The following is a 23651-nucleotide window of genomic DNA, read 5'->3' as shown; positions in this document are numbered from 1 at the left end:
GCAGTTGATGTTTAGACAGATGTTCTTAAATGAACGTAGATGAGGTGTCGTAGATAAACTTGTTTACGATGATAAGGCCTGAAATAATTATTATGTCACTATACAAATATTATATTTTCGTTGATAATAAAATATCGGACTGATCTTACCTAAACGATTTCTGATTAAGTCAATAATATTTTATTTTATTTGTCAATTTTTAATAAATGACTTTTTTGCAACAAAAATTATGGCGTCCCTAAAAATATGTCATAATAAATTGCAGTAATAATAAACACTGTATTATTTAAGACTCCACAACAAAGAATTTTTAAACTTTAAGTGGCACCATTTTGATTTCTTCCTTAATAAGTGGATCTAAGTTTCTGTATATATATATATATATATATATATATGTCGCAGCGCGGTCAGGATTATCGGCCATTTCGAATATTAAATAACACGCAAATAGTCCTTACAATGTAATTGAACTAACAGGCACAGGATTACAACTAATAGTCAAACAATTAGGAGTCGTATGAAACGCGGTGATCCCGACGGTTATGCCAAGCCAAGACTTCTACGCAGCTTCCCTGACGGAGCTTAACTGTCCGCCCTCGCAGGTCTCCTCTACAGTCACCCTCGGTTCGAGTACCATCCCCTGCTTAGCACTTCCGCTGATTCCACCCAAGTACTATAAGTATGCAACCCATAGTACTACTTGCGTTTCACATGAACCCTCCGACATATATATAGAAGAGTATAGAAGAGTGGTACATCAAGGAAAATTAATGCTAATGAAGATATATACGATTGAGGTTTAATGGTGATCCTACAGAGTCCTCCTAGAAACTGGCTGGTCAGATAGAAAACGCTACAATGGGTCGTATCGCTCCAGTTACGGTACGAAGATGCTTAGCAAATGCATATTTTTGTTCACAATGACCATTGCAACGCTTGCATTTGACCCACGACCATATGCAACAACGAATAGAATAGGCAAGGACCCTTTTGATTTGAAGGAAGAATGAAAATCGACATAATATACGCAAGGAATATTGTTAATTTTATGCAAAAAAATTTTCAAGCCATTATCGACGATAACCGTAAGTTATTGATAATATTCGTCCGCATCTCTCAGGAATTGAGCTCGAACGGCTTGAAACGCTGGGTACTTAATTTAAAACATAAAATAACAAAGAATTGATGACAACAAGGTTTGTACACTCAATATTCCTAACTTCTGAACATGAATTTTTATTCTTAATGTACTTACTTTTTCTGTTTTTGAGTGCCGTCCATTATATTACAATTTAATAAAAATAAAATCAGAGGTATTGTGTATAATAATTAGCAGATAAGAAAGAAGACTTATTTAGACGAAGTTAAGACAAAGGGGTAATTCATCATAAAATAAGATAAAAATAAAAAATAATGATGCTACAGGGATTAATCAAAACGTGGAAATGCGTGTTTGTAATGAGAGTAATATTAAAACTAAGTACAAACACCATTTACGACGTAACATGCTTTTACATAATTTACAATCTCACAAATATGAGGTGTGATGAATGCTTTCACGTGACCATTAGGAAGATCATAAAATCATTTACAAAGAAAACCCAAAAACCTTTAAGTACGACCATTTTTTGTACCAAACGTCAACGAAATATTATATATGAAATCATTCGATTACATGTGAAACAGAATACACGTATATATTGTAAGCTCCATTGTAAGCTCCTTTGCTAAAATATGAGGACCTTGTAAAGATTATATTGTACAAGTGTCCACATTGTGAGTCAGTGCAAAAACGAATTCCACTTTGGAAATACATACAACAGTAAAAAGAGACAAAACTTGGAAGCATATATGCTAAAAAAATGTCCAGTTACGGAATAAGATCAATAAATTCGGTTTATCTTATTTATATAAAATATTAGTACGAGTACATTGTAATTTTTGCTATTATTTTTCAAATAAGCAATTGTTTACTGTACATTTACAAAAGTTATTAATAGTTTTATTTACATTTTATGTATAAAAAATTATTAATTTGAAAATTGACAATTCACCGGACGAGTTCTGAAATCACGATCATCATGTAGAAATCACATGCACTTTTAAACTTAAGTCTTCAAGTAATCTTGGTCGTTCATTTTCCAGTATATCCTGGTACATTTATCCATTCAATTTTCTTTCAATTATATAGAAATGCGAGCTATTTCTCGTGTACTTACACGAGGATTAACGCCTATTACAATTAATACATCAATTTCATTATTTTCTACAATAACTGGTGCCAAACGGGTTTTTTTTTTTTCTGTTGAGCATTACAAATATCATTATGACAACGTAGACCATAGAGATTCGCAAGATTCCTATCAGGTTCTCTATAAATCAGAATCATTTCAATTTTCTCTTTTACAGTTAAATTCTGTTTTTTAAAACTATTGACAGTTTAAAGGAAACAATCTATTTGATCTGTGAAATAAACTAAAAGCTGAATAAAATTGTTGTTTCTTAAAAGTTATTTTATTATTTTGTCAAAACATAAAATAAAAACATTAAACATTAAAAAATCGAAGAAAAGAGATAAAACAAAAACAATATAGAAAAAGAAAGAGGAAGATATGCACGTTTTGCATCTACTGTGTTGAAATTTGGATAAATATTCTCTATTCCAAGGGTGGCCAACCTGCGACCGCGAGCCACATGCGACTCTTTGAAGGATTATCTGTGGCTCCCCATAAATGTACCCGAGTTCCTTTTTCATTCCAGAATTATCAAGAGAAGTGAAATAATTTTTTAATATTTAAATTCAATACATATATTTTGTACTTTTGTTTATACATATGCTTTCAATAAATATAATTACTGTAAACAAAATTTTAATACCTTTTTTGCATACCTTATAAATATGCATTTAATTGCTTCTCGCGAAAAATTTCAAATTTTGAAAAATAGGTTTGGGGAATGTTTCAGGTTAAAAAAACTCACCTTGTATAATATCTGTTTATTTAGTTTATTCTGTTTATATATATACAATTTATATGGACATAATTTATTAATAATTACAAGGAAACTATTTCCATATAATTTTTACAAATGTATAAAAATGAATGGCTCTTAGCAAATTTAAAAATTTGTCTTGACACTGAGTGGTTAACAATTGATTTGTTTACACGATTTAGCAATAATAATTTACCTTTAACTATTCGTATACAATTTTATAAAATAAGTCACAAAATACACATTGTATTTAAAAAGTTGCTCTATTTTTCTACTCTAAATGATTAATATCGGTATAATATCCTAATATACAATGAACATTTTTATTAAATTTCGTATACCTTGAAATAAGAAATGATTTTGCATTTGAAGTCAATAGGAAAACGTATTGTCGATTTTTTGTTTTCTTTTCTTCATTTCTTTAAGGTATCGCAAACAAGTACTTAGTTTTTGTGGCAATTTGTTTTATTTATAAGTAATATGTATTAAACGTAAAGTACGAGGAAGAAATAATTTTAGCCAATTAAGCGAGTTTTGTGGCAGTCATGGAGTGAAGAGGCCAGAAGAGGTAGAGCAAGAGGTTTTGGAACACCCAAGAGTACCACAGGGCAACAAGACCATCGTTTTAGATAATTGGCTCTAAGGGACAGGATAAGTTTAACACGGATGATTTTCTGATGATTTTTTTTCCGATAAAGGTAGACCAAATGATATTCCATCTGTTTACCTCCGCCTTTTGGCGTACGCAGTTGTCGCCTTTTCTTGGTTAAACAAGTAAAAACATTATTTTAGTATACTATACTATACTAATACTGTTCCTCAACAGCAGTCGGACTTTTTCCATTTTTCTTTAAAAGCTCGTCTCCTTGTTGGAGTATTAAAGTCTGAAGATTGACAAAGCCACTTGCCATTTTTTTCTTGATCTAAAAATCCTTTATAACCTTTTTTGGAACGTTTCAAATCATTATCATGTTGAAATTTTAATAAAAGAGGTAAACTGTCTTCAATAAAGTCATTTAAAATTATGTCTCTGAGAATATATGGGCTGATAACGGTACTAGTATAAGGTATAATAAGTACTGTGTTTATAAAACTATTTGTGAAATAAATTATATATTTAAAGTTTTTAAAAAACATCCGGGGCAAGCTGATATTTACACTACAACTTTGTCTTTACTTATACGTTTATTTTCTCCTCACTATGTTGTCCTGGTGGTGCTCAGTAGCTACTTTAAGTGTAGATGATAAGCTACACTAAAAAAATATATATAAAAAAGTAGAAATAATTAAAAATACTCATAATAAAAATATAAATGAAAAACTTAGACTTAGAATTATTCTAATTCTATTTGCTCTTCTTTAAAAAAATATATTTTATATTTATTTAATATAATGTTCGTTTAATAATATGGAACAAATGTTGAAATGAAGGTTGGATGAAATAACACTAAATAAATAGATTAATTAATTGAATTAACGAATATTAACATTATTAATAAATAAATTTTTTTTTTCAACAGCAATATAACCGAATACTTACGTAAAATGTTTCAGTACACAATAATAAATGCAAATTAAACTAAACTGACAATTTCCAGAATCTAAATCCCAAAGATTTGTAGAATATGTATGACATGAAAGTAATTGGAATTTTTATCAACAAATTAGTACAACGCGATGGATGGTAAAACAACATAAATGATCTATTATAAAATACCCCATACAAAAACATTACACATTATAACATTAAACATAAAATTTTAAAATATTTTATAATCAATGTATTCCATTTGAAAACGGGACACTCTCAAAAATTTGTATTTTTGTCAGATTTTGACAAACTTCTTTTAAAATTATGAAGAATGACAATATGTACTTATAGACAAAACGTCTGGTTGTTTAGCTCAAAAAACCAAAACCTACAGCGTAGATTTTTAGTCATGAAAATTGAAGAAATTATGTTAACAAATTTTTATAGAAAATTTAAGTACACTGCAGCACTTAAGTGCACTAACCACAATTCATATATACAAAATATCATAAAAAAAAAATATGTGTATTCACTATTCTGTAGAAAAATTGAAAATCATCAATTTATTTTTTAAAACTGTCTATGGAATAAACTATCTAAAATAGCACAAATTATCTTATTTTTCAGTAATATGGGAATATTAGACCAATAATACTTGTACTGATACTGTAAATACACAGCTATTATTTGCTTGCACCAATCAACCGTTCAATTCAATGTATTGTATTGTATATAAAGTACACATAATATTTCATCTGCTTATTACTCTTCGTTAACACAAACGTTCGAGGTGCAATCACATCCATCTAGATTAATAGAAATTTTACATCTGTTCTTTGTAGACTTAGTTATAATCCAGTTTCCGGTAGAACCTAAAAAGCCACAAGGCATAGTATATAACAATTTGCTGCAAATTTATAATATAAAATAATAAATATTATAATTTATTAATGGATTCATTAATGTGTTATCAAGTAAACGAGATTTAAATATCTAAAAAGTGTTTTAGTTTTATTTTCAGTCACACGATTTCCAAGATTATAAAGTCGAGTCTTTCACTGCACTCTATGATGTAACTGCGCAACAGGAATTTTAATTTTCGGTCGACCGTTGGCACGGCTTAATGATATTAGAAAATAATATATTTTAAGTATAGTTAAGAGAATATTGTTCGTACCAAATCCAGTGTGGATACCAATATAAGATATATTTGCAATATTGACAGTGTCTGACCAAGTAATAAATGGCTTCTCTTCATCCTCTCGTGTTACATCAATAGTTCTGTTATGAAATCTCACAGAAAAGCCTATAAATCTCGTTGGGTCTAAAATGTTTCTAGTATTAGAGGACATTACTATAAAACCATGTTCATCCTGTTTATTTTTTCTAATAACAGATTTAGAATTCGCCCATCCCCCAATAACTATTTCATACCAGGGATTTTTCATATGTGGTACAGAAAAAAGGCCTATATGAGCGTCATTTGAAGCATGCACTTTGAAATAAAGTTCAGTACCATGGTTGCGAATAAAGTTATACGCAGTGTTGTCTGGTGTAAAAAACTCTAAAAATAATAAAAAACAATTGTGAAATTACTATTTAAAAAGATTTTTAAGAGTTATTAGTTAGACTATCAATATTTGATTTGTTTTATTTTATGGGTTAGTGGCATAATTCGGTATTAGATTAAAATCATCAAATCACGTATTTTTCTCTTTGAAAGTGTTTTAGCAATCGATCAAAGTAGTGCAGTTAATATGGAAAAAGATTAGTAAAAGGTACATAATTTTATATGCCTAACATCGAATACAAATTTACCGTTACTATCTTGCATGTTTAAAATTTAAACATTGTTAATACAAAAACATACAGTGTCCTGAAATAGTGACTGAAAAGCTATGATATACACAACAAACGAAAGCGAAGTTTATGTTTAATAACTTTTTAGTAGTTGATTAATAATTAATATTCCAGTGCTAATGATATAATGATTTTAAGAATATAACATGCATATAATACAGTGAATTCAACATACCAAACTGACATTTCTCACTAAAACATCTTATAAAATTTAAAAACAGAATAAAGAAAGTACTTCTGATGAAATGCATTGTTAATAAGTAAGTATCGCTTTATTTCTATATTTATTTATAGTGCTACATTGAAATGAAATGTTATCACCGAGTATTTAATTTTAATGTATTTATAACTAATTTACGTCATATAAACACATGACTTTAAATGTTTTAATCAAACTGTGTGCACCATAATCCATTGGGAAACATATTTTATTTATTTATGAATATACTATAGAATAACATGTATGTGTAACTAAGTTCTTGAGATGAGTAGACTAGTAGATTCAAACCAAGCTAATTAATTTAATCAACAAGTTACAAAAACATGGATAATATTGGATATAGTGACACCACTAGTTAGGGATAAAGGATTCACAAATATGTTTTTTAAATTTATATTCAAACATAAGATTTTGTTTAAATAGTCATTATAGTAAATACAACAGAAAATTTAATATAAATTTTATTGATATTATTAATATGAGTAAGACAAATTTTATAAAATGCAATTTTAACTTAAATAACCTACATATTGGTTATATAATTCTTATATAATATTATCTATTAATACATTTAATATATTTTTGATACAAAATGATAAAACTAAATAAAAATACTTATTTAAAATATAGATCACAAAATGAATTGCAAATGATTTTAAAATATGTACATTATTCAATTGAACAAAACAATAAAAATGAGATTCTAAACTTCAGTCAAAAAATTATTTAATTTTCTAAACTATTAAAATTTGGATAATGCGTATACAATAAATAGCAAATTTTTAAAATGGCAACAGAAGATCTATGTACCTACTACAAATAATTTATCCTTCAATAAATTATTTATAATAATGTTGAGCAAACATATTACAACGATAATGTATTTACATAGTTTTTTTAAAAATGATCTACTTTTACTGATACAGTGTTAGCAGCATGATTGCTAGGCAGAAGAATATTATCCCAATCAGTGGAGAGTTCTTGTTCCGAGTCGGTTGCTTTCAGTGATATGGCTAAACTAGGTAAAGTGTTAGCATAATGGGGAATATTAAGGATCACAGGCTTCAAAAATTCGGTACCTGAAAATAACAAAATTAATATTTATTCAAATAGTGTTTTTTATATAAATTATAGATAATAGTGTGATTAATTTATGAATTTATTATAATATTATATATTATTTAATAGGCGTATATAAAAGCTGATTCGAAATGATGAGATCAAGGAAGAAAAATATTTACTATTTATAAATCTATTTAAATATTTGTTTATAATTACCTTGGGGTCCGCACATTACTAGTGGCGACAGCATAGTCTCACCTGTTTAAAAACATAAAAATATGAGTATTGTTACAGTATGTATATGCACACTGGTTATTTAATCAAACACACTCGCACACAATCATTTTATATGTAGCAAGTACATCAGACTTGAGTTAATAGGGCTACAAAGAGAAAATGTATGTTAACCAATCACCAATACTTTCACTGCATGAAATTGTTTGTTAGTTAATGAAATGCTACAAAACCTGACCAAAAAGTAATTCCCTAGGCCAAAAAAATTATTGAAAAAATAAATATTAGTCGTATATAACGATAGAATTGACGTACTAAGCCGCATATCCCTAGGGAAAGAATTTTTGACCATGTCATATACCTCCACAAGGTACTTTACCATTTTCCAAATCCAGTGGCGGAGCATTTGAGTTGTTACCGTTATTACATAGTCTTGGATCGGATACGACGAAATAGATCTCTCGACTTTCTCCCTTCGGGATGGCGCCTTCGGGGATATCTAAAGAGACGCCCCAATATTCATTGACTAGTTTAGCTCCAGCATCACTAACGTATGCGGATGTTATGTCTCTTTTACTTGCTTTAGTGAAATCTTTTAAATTGTGGACCGAATCTTGCACGACTTTCTTATTCTCTTGCAACTTCCGTACCTCTTGTCGCAACTTTCGAAAGTCTTGGTACAATTTGTTATCACTCTGTGGATTCCTGTTCTGATCCGTTGCCGGAACGCTTTGTACTTTTTTAATTTCTTCACGTAACTTTAGGAAATCATCATAGATTTTCTGATTATCTTGCAAGTTACTAATATCATGTCTCACTTGTCGCAAACTTTGATATAATCTATTGTTCTCTGGAAATTTAGACATGTCCTTCCTTACTTCTCTAAAACTTTGATACATTCTATCTCTAAGACTGTTGTTTCGTTGCAATTGAGTTCTAACTGACTCATCTTTTTTGTTTGTTTGTAATTTCTTGTTATCAATAGTTTGATCTCTAAAACTACCTTGTCTTTGCAATTTAAGTCTTGTGGTCTCTTCACTTACTTCACGAAAATCTTGATAAACTTTATTATTGTCATTAATTTTATTAACTTCCTCTCGGACATTTTGCAAATCTTGATAGAGTAGCTTTTTATCCGGATACGATTGTTTGCTGTCATATATTTGTTGTTTTTCTTGCAAAGCAGATATTCTATCTTGATATATTTTATTATCAGGATACATCCTGAGCCTCTCTTTATACAATGACTCCCTATCTTGATAAAGCTTTTGTTTGTCTTGATACAAACTTTCCCTATCTTGATATATTTTGTGCTTGTCTTTGTATAGAGACTCTCTATCTTGATATATTTTTTGCTTATCTTGGTATAAAGACTCTCTATCTTGATATATTTTTTGTTTATTTTGATATATACATTCTTTATTATGATAAAACTGTTGCCTATCTCGATATAAACTTTCTCTATCTTGATACATACTTTTCCTATCTCTGTACATACTCTCCGTTTCTTCGTAACTTTGGTCACTATATTGAACCATTTTATATTCAGGACTTTTATAGTCTTTAGCAATTTGATCATCATTAACTTTATTTTCTTGAATTACTTTCCTATTAGTTTTTGGTGTACCCTCCCTTTCTTTATCTTTATCTTTGTTTTTGTCCTTTCTCCTAAAGGACAATTTCCTAAAGAACTTTGGAGTACTAAAGCCTTCAGATTTTGTTTGTTTAAATGATTGAGCTTTTGTTAGTTTAGATTTGGTTTTGGGAGAGTTAGTTTGTTTTATTTGTTGAGCTATGTTAGGTTGCGATCCATAGAAAGCTGGTTGTTCATGAGGTCCCCTTTAAATGAAAAAATTGTTTTAGTCCCAGTATTTTTAAGCCAAAAGAAGGAAAGAAGTATTGAAAATAGCTAAAATTGGATATTACTTTTCAAATTGAGGGTGATGAGTGAAAAGATGTTTCTAATCATGCATAAGAAACCCTCACCACAACTTTTTAAAACATAGTCTGATATCATAAAATCATAGAGAAATCACATATTTATTTATATACCCCCTGACATGAAATAAAATTTTTAGTACATTACTTATAATCGTCTTAACAAACAGGAAAAACTATTGTAACCCATTCGACGTCGTATTTTAGAAAAACATTCAAAATTTTAAAACAATCTAAAAACAAAATAACTCTACAACTGTATGTTTTCAATAAAAAACTTAACGAATTAAGCAGTGCTTTGTTAATCGCCCACAAAATATACCGACAAGCAAAAACCACAAAACACAGATAACATACCATGGCATATTAGTACAAAGTACTAAAAGTCCAACATATAGTGTACCCTATATACAGAAATCAACAGTTATCAAGAGATTCTTGCAAAAACAACCAGTGTACATACTTGCAACAATTTTATTTCACTACCTATCAGTTGCCATTTGATACGTACATACATATTAAAGTATCATATATTTTTTAAAGAAACATTTATGTGAGAACAACAGCTTCCCATATCTAACGGCAACTAGAGTAGAATTTTACACAGCTAAGATATTCAACAAATCAAAAACACTTACCTCATGTTGTGACCTACAGGCTTTCGATAAAGTTCAAATGCGGAGCCTCTTTGTTCTCTGGATCCTTGCAGATCCACAACGGGTGGTCTTGAATCTAAAATGTCACCACCGTGATGTTCCATTCCATATGGATTGTCATGTTGATGAGTCATATTGCCTAAAATAAGGATTATTAGGTCTATTTATATGCAAAATAATTATTATATTTACTTATAGATGTAATTTCACTTCGGCTAGCATATGAGATGCTGGGATGGCGTCTTGGAGATTCCTGATATGGTGGTGCCATATCATAATGTCCACCTTGATATCTCATCGCAGGGTCGGGATGATAATTATGAGGTGGTGTGTTATAATAGTAATTGTGATGGCTCATATTCATATTCTGATTCCTTTGGTCCTATAATATACATTCATAAAAATTGAGATGGCAGAAAAGTTATAAACTTACCACCGGATTACTGTGACTCTTTCCATGTTGATACACTGGAGGACTTTGAACCATACCATCTCCTGGATAACTTTGCTTATAAGGAGGCTTGTAATTTTTAGGTTTTGGAGGAGGTACTGGTTTGTAGCCACCATTTCCATTTTGATTACTCTGTAATGAACTGTCAAAACCATTATGATGCATTGGAGGACTTCTCAAGGGACTTTGCTGATGAATACTAAGCTGCGATTCACGTAAATCTTGATGTGAAGATCGTGTATATTCCGGTGGAGGGATTTGGGAGTGGTTGTTATTATTCCGACTGAAACATTTTTCATGTATTAATATTTAATATACACGAAGTTATATTTTGTGATACCTATATTTGCCATAATCAGTTTTAGTTTCTCTGGGGGCACCATGTTTAGCCGGCGACCTGGGATATCTAAAATAAATTTGTGAGATAACCCAAGTAACCCAAGTAAATGAAATGTGTTTTGTAAAATATATTTTACCTGTACATATCCCGCTCGACAGAACCTCTTGGTGTTGCCGCGTCCATTGGACTACCTTCTTTTTCCATTTCTCTAGAGTTTCTCGGACTACTATCTAAAGTATGTTCGGATCCACTTGGCAAACCATATTTCAAGTCCATTTTCGAACCATGTCTAAAATTATAATATTGTATATTAGTATAATTGCAAAAAAAGTTCAAAATTTTCACATTACCTATGTGAATTTTGTTCCCATCGTTGACCAGATCCATATTTGGAAGGACTGTTTTGGTTACTTATTGTAGCAGTTTCAATTTTGGACAGTGTTGTTTTCAAATCGTCATGGGCATTAGGTCCTATTCTATTAGACTGCTGTTTATTAAATGAATCGTAACTTGACAGTGAATCCTAAAAATAATTGTTAATACATTTTTATTTTTCAATAATGATAATAATAATAATACCGATTTGGAATTCTGACTACGATCGAGCGAACCAACTTTGTTGAAATTGCCACTTTCATTCGCGTTTTGATCTGTACTTTCATTAGTCGTATTTGGTTTAGTACCAAATAGTCGTTCATGGGCTGACCTCCTGTAATACATGTATATAAGATAAATTATAATATATTTTCCCAAGTATTCTTACCCATTTGGAATTTTGTTAGTAGTTGTCAATAGACCCATTGGTTTAGCTGCTCTATCGACACGTGGTGGTAAATCTGGAGCAGTTCCATAAACAGCTTCTTTAGCTGGGCTTTGTTCACTTAAGCTATGACCTTTGGAATGACTGTAAGGACCCAATAAACTACTTCCTTGCCTAAAATATTAACATATTCGATAAAATATAAATTTTTTAATTAGAGAATCTTGCCTTTTATGTTGAAGATTTCTTCCACCATCTCCGTTAAACTCTTGCCTTCTTTCCGGTGAGTTATAATCTCGCCCATTTAAAGGCCCAAAATCATTTCTTGTATCCATTTTGTTGAATTCCGCTTTATAGTTTTCACCATATAAACTACTTTTATTGTAAGGAATTTGTTGTTCTACTGAAGAGGGAATGTCTGGATTCGACAAAGTATAACTAGGATCCTTTGTTAAAGGAGTATCTGGTGGTGAAGTTTGATTTTCATTTAGATTTTGTGACTGTTGAGCATTATTAAAGCCATAACGAGAATCATAGTTGGGCTAAAATTTGATTTACAATTGTAAATATTTATCTGAGAATTACTATATAAAGTATTACCTGGTATGGTGGTAGAACGTCATTAGGACTGTCAGGCATAACAACACTGGGATCTGAGCTTGCTTTGGTTAACCGTCCCGGCACTATTGAATTACTTCCAGATATCCCAGGAGATACAGGAGGACCTGGACTATGCTCCAGATCACTTTCAGGTGAACTTGCGTATGATAATCGCAAGGAAGACATGGGGAACAGGAAATCATCTGATAGTGATTCTTCAGGCTACAATGGATTTATTTACAAATGAAACATAGCGAACACAACATAAGCATAATTGCAATATCAACAAATAAAGAAAACTAATTATATTTTATACAAATATGTAATAAAAATCACCGTAAAGTATCTAAACTAAAATTTTTATTGGTATTGCATTTATATATATATAAGCTGGAGTTAAATATAACATTGTGGTAAGTAACATTAAAGTGACAACATATGCATGCTATTTAGTATAAATATACGATTTAGTCTGTACAAACAATAATTAAATGTTATATTTCTCCTAAATTCTCTTCTTCAATAATGCAATATCTTAGGTCATACTTTGGAGTAAAGAAGTCGTACTTTTCAGGAGAAGCACATTCGTAGTAAATGGGTTCATCATATTTCTTATAATTAGTTATGTTGTCTTTGTATATTATTGGAATATTATACTTGTCAGAAGCGGAAAAATTTAAGTTAGGATGATTTTGCATGTTATTATTAATAAAAGTCACATCAGTCATAAAATCATTGTTAGTGTTAAAAACACTTGCGTTGTTATCAAAATTTGATTGAAAGCTACTTGCATAGTTTTGAAGATTTTGATATGTGCAGCTATTTAAGCTGCTTTGACTTGGTATTGACTTTAAATTGAAATTGTCTTGATCTAGAAATGGAGTAGTTCTATGTATGAACTGAGGTGAACTGTACATTGACAAAGGTGTTCTTCTAGAACGACTTCTAGAAGGTCGGTAACGATTTGGCAATGAGTTTGTAGTTTTTGGTTTTAAAACAATTTGAGGATAATAGATGTCCGAAAACATATCCCAATCAAGCTGAAAAAATATAAAAATCTCAATAGAAATAACTTCCATGTGACAAAAATTTCCCATAATATCTAAATAATTAATTTTTTTTACTAGTTTACCTTGCTTTCACTCATCCACAACGCACCAGTTTGTTGTTTATCAATAATTTCCCTTACTTTCCTGTACCATGTATCTGTATTATCATTCAGAGTAATGGTAGAACTAAATACGTGATTCCAAACTTTATCTAGTTTCTGGCACTGTTCCAACAGCTTTTTGGAGCTCTTATGGGCTGATCTGTAATAAAAATATTTATAAATAAAGCTTGTTAAAATTTACGAGTATTACTTACTTTGGAAGTCCTTGCCTTAATTGTTTAATTACAATTTTAGTTTCAGCTTTGAAAAACACAACAATAGGGTACATTTGTGCATAATTTAACCTCTCAACTGCATTTGGTGTAATGTCCAACAAAGCATGCTTTCCAGTGGATATAACATCTCTAATAGCAGAAAGCCGAATAATATTTGATGATGTCTTTGCCTTTACATTATTTTCTTCCATTGAATTATCTAATTCTGAAATAATTAACAAATATTAAGAACAGGTGTGATGTGAGACTTTTTATCTTACGTGGTGATATAAATTTATCAGGAAAATCCTTTAATAGTTTTTCACGTGCTATGTCTGCTATTGGACCAAATAATATCACAGGTCTGGTAAAGCCAGGATGTTTTAATAAGACCCTTTCATAAGCTGGAAATTTGGATACTGTGTCTGAGAATAAAATGTCATCCCAATGTTCTTTTCCTAAGCTTTTGGATCTTCTATTAGAGCTCCGTCTTCTCTTAAAGAAACTGCCACGAGATTCATTTGCAGACATTTCCTTTTTGGTTGCATTGAACTGAGCAGTTGCTAATTCTTCAGCTCTGGATTTGTTTGGTATAATTCCTTTCTGTACTTCTTGATTATTACGTCCTAAATATTGTGTTAGTTAAATACTATTTTTATTTAATATAAGAATATGTATTACCTATTCTAAACACTTGCCAACAACCAACTACTCCATTGTAAAGAGTGTCAATTACGTGGAATGTATCTCCAGATCTGAATGACATTTCTCCTTTAGCAGGGTTCTCATAATGAAAATGAGTTTTAATATAAAAGCTGTCTCCTTTTTGAGATGCAACAATATTATCATACTCCTCTTTGCAAAACTGAACAATAAGTTCTATTCTATCTTGCAGACTTAAGAGAAACAACACAGCTTCTTCTCGCGTAACACCAGTCATGTCCATGTCGTTAACTTTTAAGATTTTATCTCCAGGTTGCAGACCTTGTAAAGAAGCAGGACTACCTGGTTGAACTGCCGTCACGAAAATACCCACGAAATTTCCTCCTGTCAGTCTAATTCCAACTGATCCTTCTTTGTGGAATGTTATAAATCGCGCATCCGGACTAAATACAATGAAGTTAGAAAAAAAAAATGTGTAATTAACTATACTACTTACATAGGTTGCTTATTCTTTTGTACTATTGGATCATCCTCGTAGATTTGCCTCCTGGAGCTATAGTAATCTTCTGCTCTTGGTGGAGGAGGCCTAGGCGGTTCGTCTCTACCTTTTGATCTGCCATAGCTACCCATATTATTCCTGTTATCCAATTGATTCATGTTTGCCTCTGACAGTGGCCCACGAGATCTTCCTCTTGGTGCCAAATTACTTTTTTCGTCGGGCAGTGAATTGGGTCCGCTATTTGGATCAACTTTGTCTTCAAAACCTCCATTTTGATTAATATTTGTATTTCTGGTTGGTGGTTGTACATATAAGTTTTGATTAGAATAACTTTGGTGACCTGATGTAAGAAAATCATCTCCTGTAAAAAATTACAATATTTAATAATGAGTAATTGTGAGTGTAACTTTTTATGAATTTCTATTAATGTTAGACGTGTTTTAAATAAAAAATATAATTGTTGTAGTTTTGAATAAACAAACCTCGGCATAGGTCTAATCTAGAAGTGTCAATAAACTACAAAAACTAGTAAAAACATAATTTACACATTTACGCGAAATATTAACGACAAACATTATTTGTTCATTGTTTATTAGTAATAAATGATTTAGTGGCACATAAACAATAAAATTTTATGAAATGAGCGTCAGGTTCGATATGCCTTTAGTCTATAAGTTACCTTTATAAAAATTGTTAACCGCACCTGTCGTGCTAATAGAGCTTTGTGTTTGATGCGAGATAGTGGAATTGTAACCAAAATCTCTAGCTACTGTAATATGCAATTTGTCCTTGGTACTATCTATAATTTTTTTTGCTTCCTTCAGGGACATCAGGTCATTGCAATTGGTATTATTCAGCTTCGTTATGAAGTCCCCTTCTATTAGCACTTGGTTAGTGTTAAGTAGTTGGTCCCTTGCCTTCGAGGAAATCTCCTTAATAAACAATTTGCAACCAAGAACAATTCCAAAATCTGTAAGATTATTGTGTAAAAATATTGTTTTTAGAAATTTTATATAGGAAATATGTACCTTCTTTTTTAGAATTCTTAGTTAAAGTAACTTTTGAAGGTAACGGGTTAACTCCAAGGGCTGCTAATGGAGGTCCCGAGTATGAAGCACTGTGACTATGAGTGTGTTGTAGAGTTCGTCTTTTTATCACCAGCGTTACAGTATCCCCGGAATCACGTAGGACTTGTACAGCGGTTGCATAGTCCACGTTTTGCAACGATATTCCATTAACAGATATGATTCTATCATTAACCCTAATAAATAGAGAAATAGTTTTATCAATATTTATGAACAAGTTTAATTCTTTTTGACTATACTTACTGCAATAATCTTTCAGCGGGCCCAGATGCTAAAACATCACTAACTGCTATACTAGGATCACCAGAAGCAAAATGTGGGTTGTCTCTACCGCCAGAAACTGCTATACCAAAGCCATAACCAGGCACTCTTGTAACACATATTTGTTTGTACTCCCATCCTCTTTCCTGTAAAATTAAACCATATATTTACTTCCAAAATATTACAGATTCGCTAAATATAAAAATATACAAATAATAATTATTATATTTGCTATCTTGCTCATGACTCACTGCATTTTGTAGCGTAATAACTTGGTACATAGTTTGTTCATTAGTCGATAGGAAATGTTTTGTGTTGTTAAACAGCCAAGTAACTCGAGCAAAACGATTGTTCTCAACATAGATAAATCCTTTCATAATAAACGATTCCACATAGTTGTGGTGAAATGCTATGGTATCATTTGGCTGTTTTGTTAAAAGCGAATTTCTGTTCACTCTATAAAAAATAGTTCACGGCAAGCATTTAACCGAGTATTTTCTGTCGACTACCAAATAATAACTGCCTTAACAGATACACATTGCGATAATTGATGTGGTCACAATAAGTGTAATTAACATGAAACAGCATGGAAATATTAAGTCGTCCATTTCACTTCAAACAAACTTAAATTGCGAAATTCAATCAATCTTTAAGTGCAGGTTTTAATTTCTTTTGATTTGCCTTTTCGGACTCAATTTGAATAGGACAATTTTAATAAACCGATTACAGAGAAGGCGAAAACCTGCTTTTCGACTTCGTTCGTTTTTTATTTCAATGTATGTAATTGTAATGCGAAAGAGGTGGCCTTTCAAGTATTCAGTTCATCCGATATGGTATTTGAGAATTTCATGTAAGGAAGTATTATTTTGCTCAGATAAGCCATAGACTAGGTGCTAGAGGCTATTGTACAGACAAAATATAAAGTAATAATTAATTAGTTAATCCATCGCAATAACTGAGATTGGTTGGACATTTCTTATTATATATTTAAGTACATATATAAAAATGACCTATCAAAAACTCAAGTACTAGTGATTTATAAAGTTGTTCAATAAAATTTAATGAGAATACATATCAGATTCCCAAAGAATACAACAAAATTCCCTTCACGGCATGGCCAATTCACATCTGTTTAACATTCAGTTGATGTCGAAGATGAAGAAAAGAAAGAGGTATAAACAAGTGGGCTACTTATGATTCAAGGTCATTGATGACAACGAGAACCACAAGACAGGACGTGGTTTTTTGCAAATCTGTTGTAGGGTTCGAAAACGACGTTTTATAAAGTGTTAATACATAAGTAGTGTTAGGTCTTCTAGAAAACGTCATGGGATATTGACTTTAACTAATATTTCGTTGGTTGAAAATAAATCATGTTCCAGTTTTGAAATTTTATTACGAACAGGTGTCTTTTCATTGAAAGCGAAAGCGAGCATTCAAATTGTTTTAAATATACATTGCATATTTGAATGTAAAGTAGGTAAAACAATTTGAGATATGTACCTTGAAAACTTACTACGTATAAAATAATGAGTAAAAATAGTATTTATCAATTAAAAAGTTTTTAGTGAATACAACAAAAAGTCTAATATTCGTACCACATTAGGAAATTCCCACAACATCTATTTCCCCATAATTTTGTCAATTTTTGAACCAGTGGTCATTATTATAGCAATTTTTTAAAATGTATTTTACCTATAACACTTTTATTTAATGTGAACTGTTAAAGTAATATTAATGTTGTTGTGTCCAATATCATAAAAACTACTATATTTTTATTCTATAAAATGTTACATATATTTTTCAAAATTAAGCTGGACATAAATATAGCAACTTTAATTTTGAAATTCATTTTTAATGATAAAATCTGTGTTATTTAATTCAACATTAACACATTAATTAATTATTTAATTTAACATTAACACATTAAGTAAATATTCCATCAAGTTTCTGCTGCGATTTTTTATATCGAATTTGGTTATATGTTTTCTACAGGAAGAAACAAGACCATGCTTTAGCTTTTTAAACAATCCGTCACAATTTTGCGTTGGGTTTGAGATCGTTTTCCTGTTGAAATATTTATTAAGAGCATAATTTCTTCAATATAAAAAAGCAAATTATTGTTTACTATATACTTATACATAAATTAAACTAAGGGATACCAGAATAATCTAAGCTGCGTTTCACTGTGGTTATAACAGACTTTTTATGCAGTTTTCTCCTTATAGAATCTTTAAGGATATTTAATATTTAGCCATAAACTCTTAGCCATCTCTTATTGTTTCTCTCGGTATTGGAAACGCTGAATTGTATTTTTTCTTAAAGTTTCACTCCGTCCAATAATTAAATAATTATAATAAACAAAAGATCATTACTAAATAACCGATTTAAATTCACCGGGACCATGAAGTAAAATATTGATATAATATTTTTATTGAAAAGAAAAAAAAATACGATTTTTTTTGTAAATAAAATTAGATTGACCAATTGCATAGTAGACAGAACAATAATAGAAAAAACAATAAACATTATAGGTACTCACATCCAAATCAAGTAGAACAGCAGAGTTGCTATAATTATGACCACTACTGTATTTCTGAAATTATTCAATTTTTGAGACAATAATCTGTAAGTAAAAGTATTTATTTTTAGCAAATTTCTTCAGAAATCATTTACAGGACACGTATGGTAATTATTTCACATAACTCCAGCCATAATTTTGAAAGATTTTATCCATGTTACAATATTTATAAAATTAAAACACAAAACTGTATATTTACTATAATAAGTAACAGTCAAGAATTAATTTCTCCTGAAGAAGCCATAAATAAATTGTTGTAACACCGAGAACACAGACTTTTACTTACATACCATTGCCCCATAGAATTAACAATTTCAAAGATTATATTTATTATTAAAATTTACGAAAGAAATTATTATTATTTTACAACCATTAGAACTATACCTTTTTATGACTTTATCAGTTAACTTCAGTAACAATCTTATTAATAGACAACCAATTTAAATTTAAAACTCCAGTGAGAACGGTATCGCTGGTTCATTCGTTTCGTTTTAAATTAATTATAAGACCAATTTAAAAACATAAATCTGACACCTGGACTTTTAAATAATAACGTCAGAGTAGCAGCACTGATTTAGATCTGTCATCCGATTTGTATATTCTAAAGAAGTATTTTCGAACGTGTGAATGTGGAAATGGAGTGCAATAGACCGCAGCAGCCTTCAGTAAACGGGCGTAAATATTATGTTACCGCACTTAATTGTGTTTAAAATAACATGGGTGAACAAACCAAAACCGACAACCGTCATGGTGCACCAAAAATTTCATTTCTGTTAAGCTGAAATCGAATAATTTACGTGCATTGTTATTAAAATAATTTCATTTCTTTGCTAAACGGCCACGATAATGTTGCGTTTATTTTTTTTTTCATGCATCCTCGTAGCATGAAGGTGTGTTTTCGAGCAGGAAAGAGAGGTACGAGTATTGCATGCGACTGCAACTCGCAATTTTGTTAAGAATGTGGACTGGTGAACGTATGCCTGCAATTATATACGAATTGCCATTCTACTAAATTATTGCTTTTCTTTTCGACTCGAGGTACACGTTACTACATATTTACATTCGTCGATTGAGAGAAGCAGATATTTACGTAATGGAGTATGTATCGTAGTTGAAATGCCAGGTTTGAATAATTTAAGGAAATCTGCGTTCAAGAGAAAAATTTAGACTTTAACAAGACACACTAAACATTTACGTGTTGTTTGGTTACAAACATTTTAATATATATTTTTTTTATATTAACAAAATTAAGGTTTTATTTTTACATTGTGATTTTAAAGTCTAGTACGTAAATAGAAAAATATAACTCAAAAATAAGAAATATAATGTAATTAAAGGTTTGGCAATTGGGTAATGGGAGATTAAAACCTGTCAATATAATGCAATTTTAATAGAAATAGTTACCAAGAATTCTGATATCTATTTAGCCTTATATTGTGAATACAGAAGACAAAGTATGGTAAACCTGTTAAACTGGCACAAATAAACGTGATTTGAATAATTATAAAACTGATCTAAATAACAACATCATTTAGTATTTTATGGATGTGTTATTTGCATAGGTATTAAAAGGTCGTGATATTGTCTCTTAGACCGTTCATTAAAGTCCCTTAACGGAAGCTAGTTAATAGAAATCAAAGCAATGGAAGGGTTGTCGCCCTAGAATGAATTACAACATCTGGCCTTGAAAAGGTGTGTTACACCTGTCTATGTGCAGAAACTTTGGTATGTGTTCGTTCTTGCGTCAACCTCTTGAGAATTCAAGACAACAAGAATAGTACGTATAAAATCGAAGACTTTTATTAAGAAGTCACTTTTGGTTTTATGTTAAAAAATCTTTGAAGCACAAAAAATACGAAAATTATCCATAAAACTATTGTACCGTAGTCGTAATGTAATTTATTTTCAGGTAAACCTCAGGTTTTTTTATTATTAAGGATGACTTTCAATCTTGAAGTGTAATTTAGTGCTACGTTTTGAAAATAATACGTAGTTTTTCTCGCCCCCAAGCAACAATGGAGCGACCGTCGGGTGAAACGACACAGACTCAGACAACTTGAACAAGAAATTGCTTCAACCTTGTTCGATTGTTAGACGCCGATTGTCGAGATTAATTGTCGATGGTAGGCGTAGTGTTGACTGAAGCAGTTCGATTATTTATTAGATCTACTGGGATTTTTGCTCGGCTACCGATCACTTCAGCAGATTGCGCCAATGACTATACATCTCTGATATAGTTGCCAGACGTGAACGTTTAAGTGTAATCGATTGCTGGATGATATCTGAGATAATAGCAAAAATCCTTTCTTGCTTTTAATGGACTCTTTATTAAGCAGACACTCCACTTCACATTTCGAACAATTACGATAAGCATATTACAAATTAAATTTAGTCTAAGGTACTTCGTACTTAAACACAGTGGAATTATTATTATTCCAGTGGAAGAAATTCCAAGAGGTAGATGCAATGTTCGAAATGCGACATTCTCGACTTTAAAATTTAAATCATACGACAGAGTGAAAGCTATCATAAATCATAGTCTTCATCGCAGTTGAATTTTAATCCCATGTCTGAAGTCGTAAATCTCTTGCCGTGAAAAATGGAAACACCTGCGACAAGAAAAGTCCCGTGTGGATTTAGTACCTGTACTAATTCCTTGTTGAGGATATGTACGGTACCCACATATTTTTAGTGTGTCCCTGAAAAAAGTGCAGACTGGTAAGCCAATAAATATTTTAGACAAACTTGAAAATCGTCACGTACTCACAAAAACATTTTAGGACAACCTGCCCAGTGCAATTTTGTTTCTTGCCGTCGTATAATGGTAAATAACTGGGTCAACAATGAGTAATTGGCATAATTTACCCGTAAATTTTAGGTTGCATTCCGATATTTGTAATAATAGACGGGCTAGGTAAGTCGTAAATGGTCCTAAAGTGACAATATTTTGTACTAATTAATTTTTTAAAATACTGTGCGACCAAAACCTTGTTACCTCCGCCTCTTTTACGCACTGAATAAACCTAAGCTATGCGTCAATACACGTCGTTTATCACTTCCCAGTTATGTATATGCCTTCTGAATCAATAAAAAATAACTTGAAAGATATGCGAATGTTGGAAATTATATCACGCATTCGTCGTTAATGTGCATACGGACGTGAAATATTCAATTTATCCTTTTCAGACTTGGTTAGCACATAAACTCCACTAATCAGCTTATCCTTGGCAGTCAGTCAAATCAGTTTCTAATCGTGATCGTATTCACCGAGCATTGTGTAGAACCGCAATCATTTTTTACGTACCTTATACGCGTTTACTTGACCCTTTTCACACTTGCATACATTTGACTCTCTATCAATGCATTTTCCCGCATTCTCTTTTTACATTTAAACATTCCTCTATCACTGATTATTTATTAATTATTTACAAGTAACTAGTTCAAACTTTACATATTTATATATGTATTTGAGTACGTCCAATAAAATAATATCCAATAGATATAAATGCAAAATGAAAACATACGGGGTATGTTCCAGAATCATTCTAGTCGAAGTATTTGGCTAAACTAACACGTAGTATCGATTAAGTTCATGTTCAAAACTACATTAAACTACTTTTAAAAATGATGACGATAATTATAGAACATAGTTATAAAACATAAATTTATTTATAATCTTAACTGAACCATATCTTTATGTGTTTATTTTATAGTCAAATGCTAATTAGTTCCACGTTTGATTATTCATTCGTAAAAATATACGTTTAAAATATTATTTGATCAATTATGCATAAGTTTATTAACCTGAGTTTCTGTTGCCAACTGCAATATATGTAAATAAATAATATTGTTGCTTGTTCTCCGGGTGTTTATTTAAATTTATCTCACAACAAAGCGTTATTTGAGAAGCCCTTAGATAAACGATAAGTTTTCCACAATGTCGTCGTATTTTACTTGCAATTCAAAGTTGAACAACACGATTATGAATCAATAAATTCTTATACAGTGTGACCCTTTCAAGGTGGACACACCCCTGTAACTGTTTTATTTGTGATTCCATTTTCTAGAATAATACTTTAAAATATAAACAATAAACATGTGACTTTTAGTTTTGCCTCACACTTTGATTATTATTAACATTCAGTTTTTTTTCCTAAAATTTAATATTTAGTAATGCACTTATACTTAATACCATATTTACTAGAGTTTTTTATAGTCTATCCGTTTAGCTATTTTTCATTAAAATCCAATTTTAAAAGAAAAGTTTTGACGATGTTTCTATTTTAAATGGGTAAAATGTCAAAATTAAGCTGTTCTAAAATATATAATTTGTGATATATTAAATTATCCCAAGGTATTTCATATTTTTTTAAAAACAAAACAAAAGTTTTTAAAACAAAGTTGACATAACTGATAAATTATTTTATTTATGTTTTTAAAAATCACTTTGCATATTCACAAATTGTAATCAAGTTTATGAAATATCATATTTGGTAGATTTATTGAATAATATCTCAAAAAATAGACAATAAAAATGTGTCTTATAATTCCGCC

The 23651-nt window shown here is 30.6% G+C and overlaps 2 protein-coding genes across 3 annotated transcripts in view; both read right to left on the bottom strand.

Moving 5' to 3' along the window:
• Positions 1 to 5130: 5130 nt before the first annotated feature.
• On the bottom strand, positions 5131 to 6662 carry LOC126266174 (uncharacterized). The gene is made up of 3 exons (XM_049969419.1): positions 6558 to 6662; positions 5700 to 6086; positions 5131 to 5394 (listed from the first exon to the last, which is right to left on the bottom strand). The coding sequence occupies exons 1-3, from the start codon at positions 6631 to 6633 to the stop codon at positions 5285 to 5287; spliced, it is 573 nt and encodes a 190-aa protein (XP_049825376.1). The 5' UTR covers positions 6634 to 6662; the 3' UTR covers positions 5131 to 5284.
• Positions 6663 to 7084: 422 nt separating this feature from the next.
• Positions 7085 to 23651, bottom strand: part of LOC109608436 (tight junction protein ZO-1) — a 28205-nt gene continuing 11638 nt past the window's right edge. The window contains exons 2-23 of one of the 2 annotated variants that reach the window (XM_049967543.1): positions 16499 to 16662; positions 16199 to 16431; positions 15850 to 16140; positions 15168 to 15531; positions 14690 to 15114; positions 14290 to 14634; positions 14009 to 14234; positions 13776 to 13953; positions 13435 to 13683; positions 12644 to 12865; positions 12272 to 12585; positions 12047 to 12217; positions 11863 to 11992; positions 11634 to 11806; positions 11420 to 11572; positions 11284 to 11349; positions 10926 to 11226; positions 10685 to 10874; positions 10475 to 10631; positions 8278 to 9737; positions 7881 to 7922; positions 7085 to 7681 (exon numbers count right to left, since the gene is read on the bottom strand). In XM_049967543.1, coding sequence (XP_049823500.1) covers positions 7500 to 7681; positions 7881 to 7922; positions 8278 to 9737; positions 10475 to 10631; positions 10685 to 10874; positions 10926 to 11226; positions 11284 to 11349; positions 11420 to 11572; positions 11634 to 11806; positions 11863 to 11992; positions 12047 to 12217; positions 12272 to 12585; positions 12644 to 12865; positions 13435 to 13683; positions 13776 to 13953; positions 14009 to 14234; positions 14290 to 14634; positions 14690 to 15114; positions 15168 to 15531; positions 15850 to 16140; positions 16199 to 16431; positions 16499 to 16662 — 6036 coding nt within the window. In that variant the 3' untranslated portion in view covers positions 7085 to 7499. The remainder of the gene's footprint in view (positions 7682 to 7880; positions 7923 to 8277; positions 9738 to 10474; positions 10632 to 10684; positions 10875 to 10925; positions 11227 to 11283; positions 11350 to 11419; positions 11573 to 11633; positions 11807 to 11862; positions 11993 to 12046; positions 12218 to 12271; positions 12586 to 12643; positions 12866 to 13434; positions 13684 to 13775; positions 13954 to 14008; positions 14235 to 14289; positions 14635 to 14689; positions 15115 to 15167; positions 15532 to 15849; positions 16141 to 16198; positions 16432 to 16498; positions 16663 to 23651) is intronic. The other variant, XM_020024862.2, reaches the window with a different exon arrangement.

This window comes from Aethina tumida, chromosome 1 (genome assembly GCF_024364675.1).
Source record: "Aethina tumida isolate Nest 87 chromosome 1, icAetTumi1.1, whole genome shotgun sequence".
NCBI lineage: Eukaryota > Metazoa > Arthropoda > Insecta > Coleoptera > Nitidulidae > Aethina > Aethina tumida.
Note: the sequence above shows the minus strand (reverse complement) of the source record. Positions and strands in the feature narration are given on the sequence as shown.

What these genes read in the sequence shown, in the direction of transcription:
- LOC126266174 (XM_049969419.1), bottom strand. Translation starts at nt 6,633, where the DNA reads ATGCATTTCATCAGAAGTACTTTCTTTATTCTGTTTTTAAATTTTATA. An exon ending in TAGTGAGAAATGTCAGTTTG is followed by an intron (nt 6,087 to 6,557) that starts GTATGTTGAATT and finishes TATTATTTTTAG; the next exon opens with AGTTTTTTACACCAGACAAC. An exon ending in TGGTATCCACACTGGATTTG is followed by an intron (nt 5,395 to 5,699) that starts GTACGAACAATA and finishes GTGGCTTTTTAG; the next exon opens with GTTCTACCGGAAACTGGATT.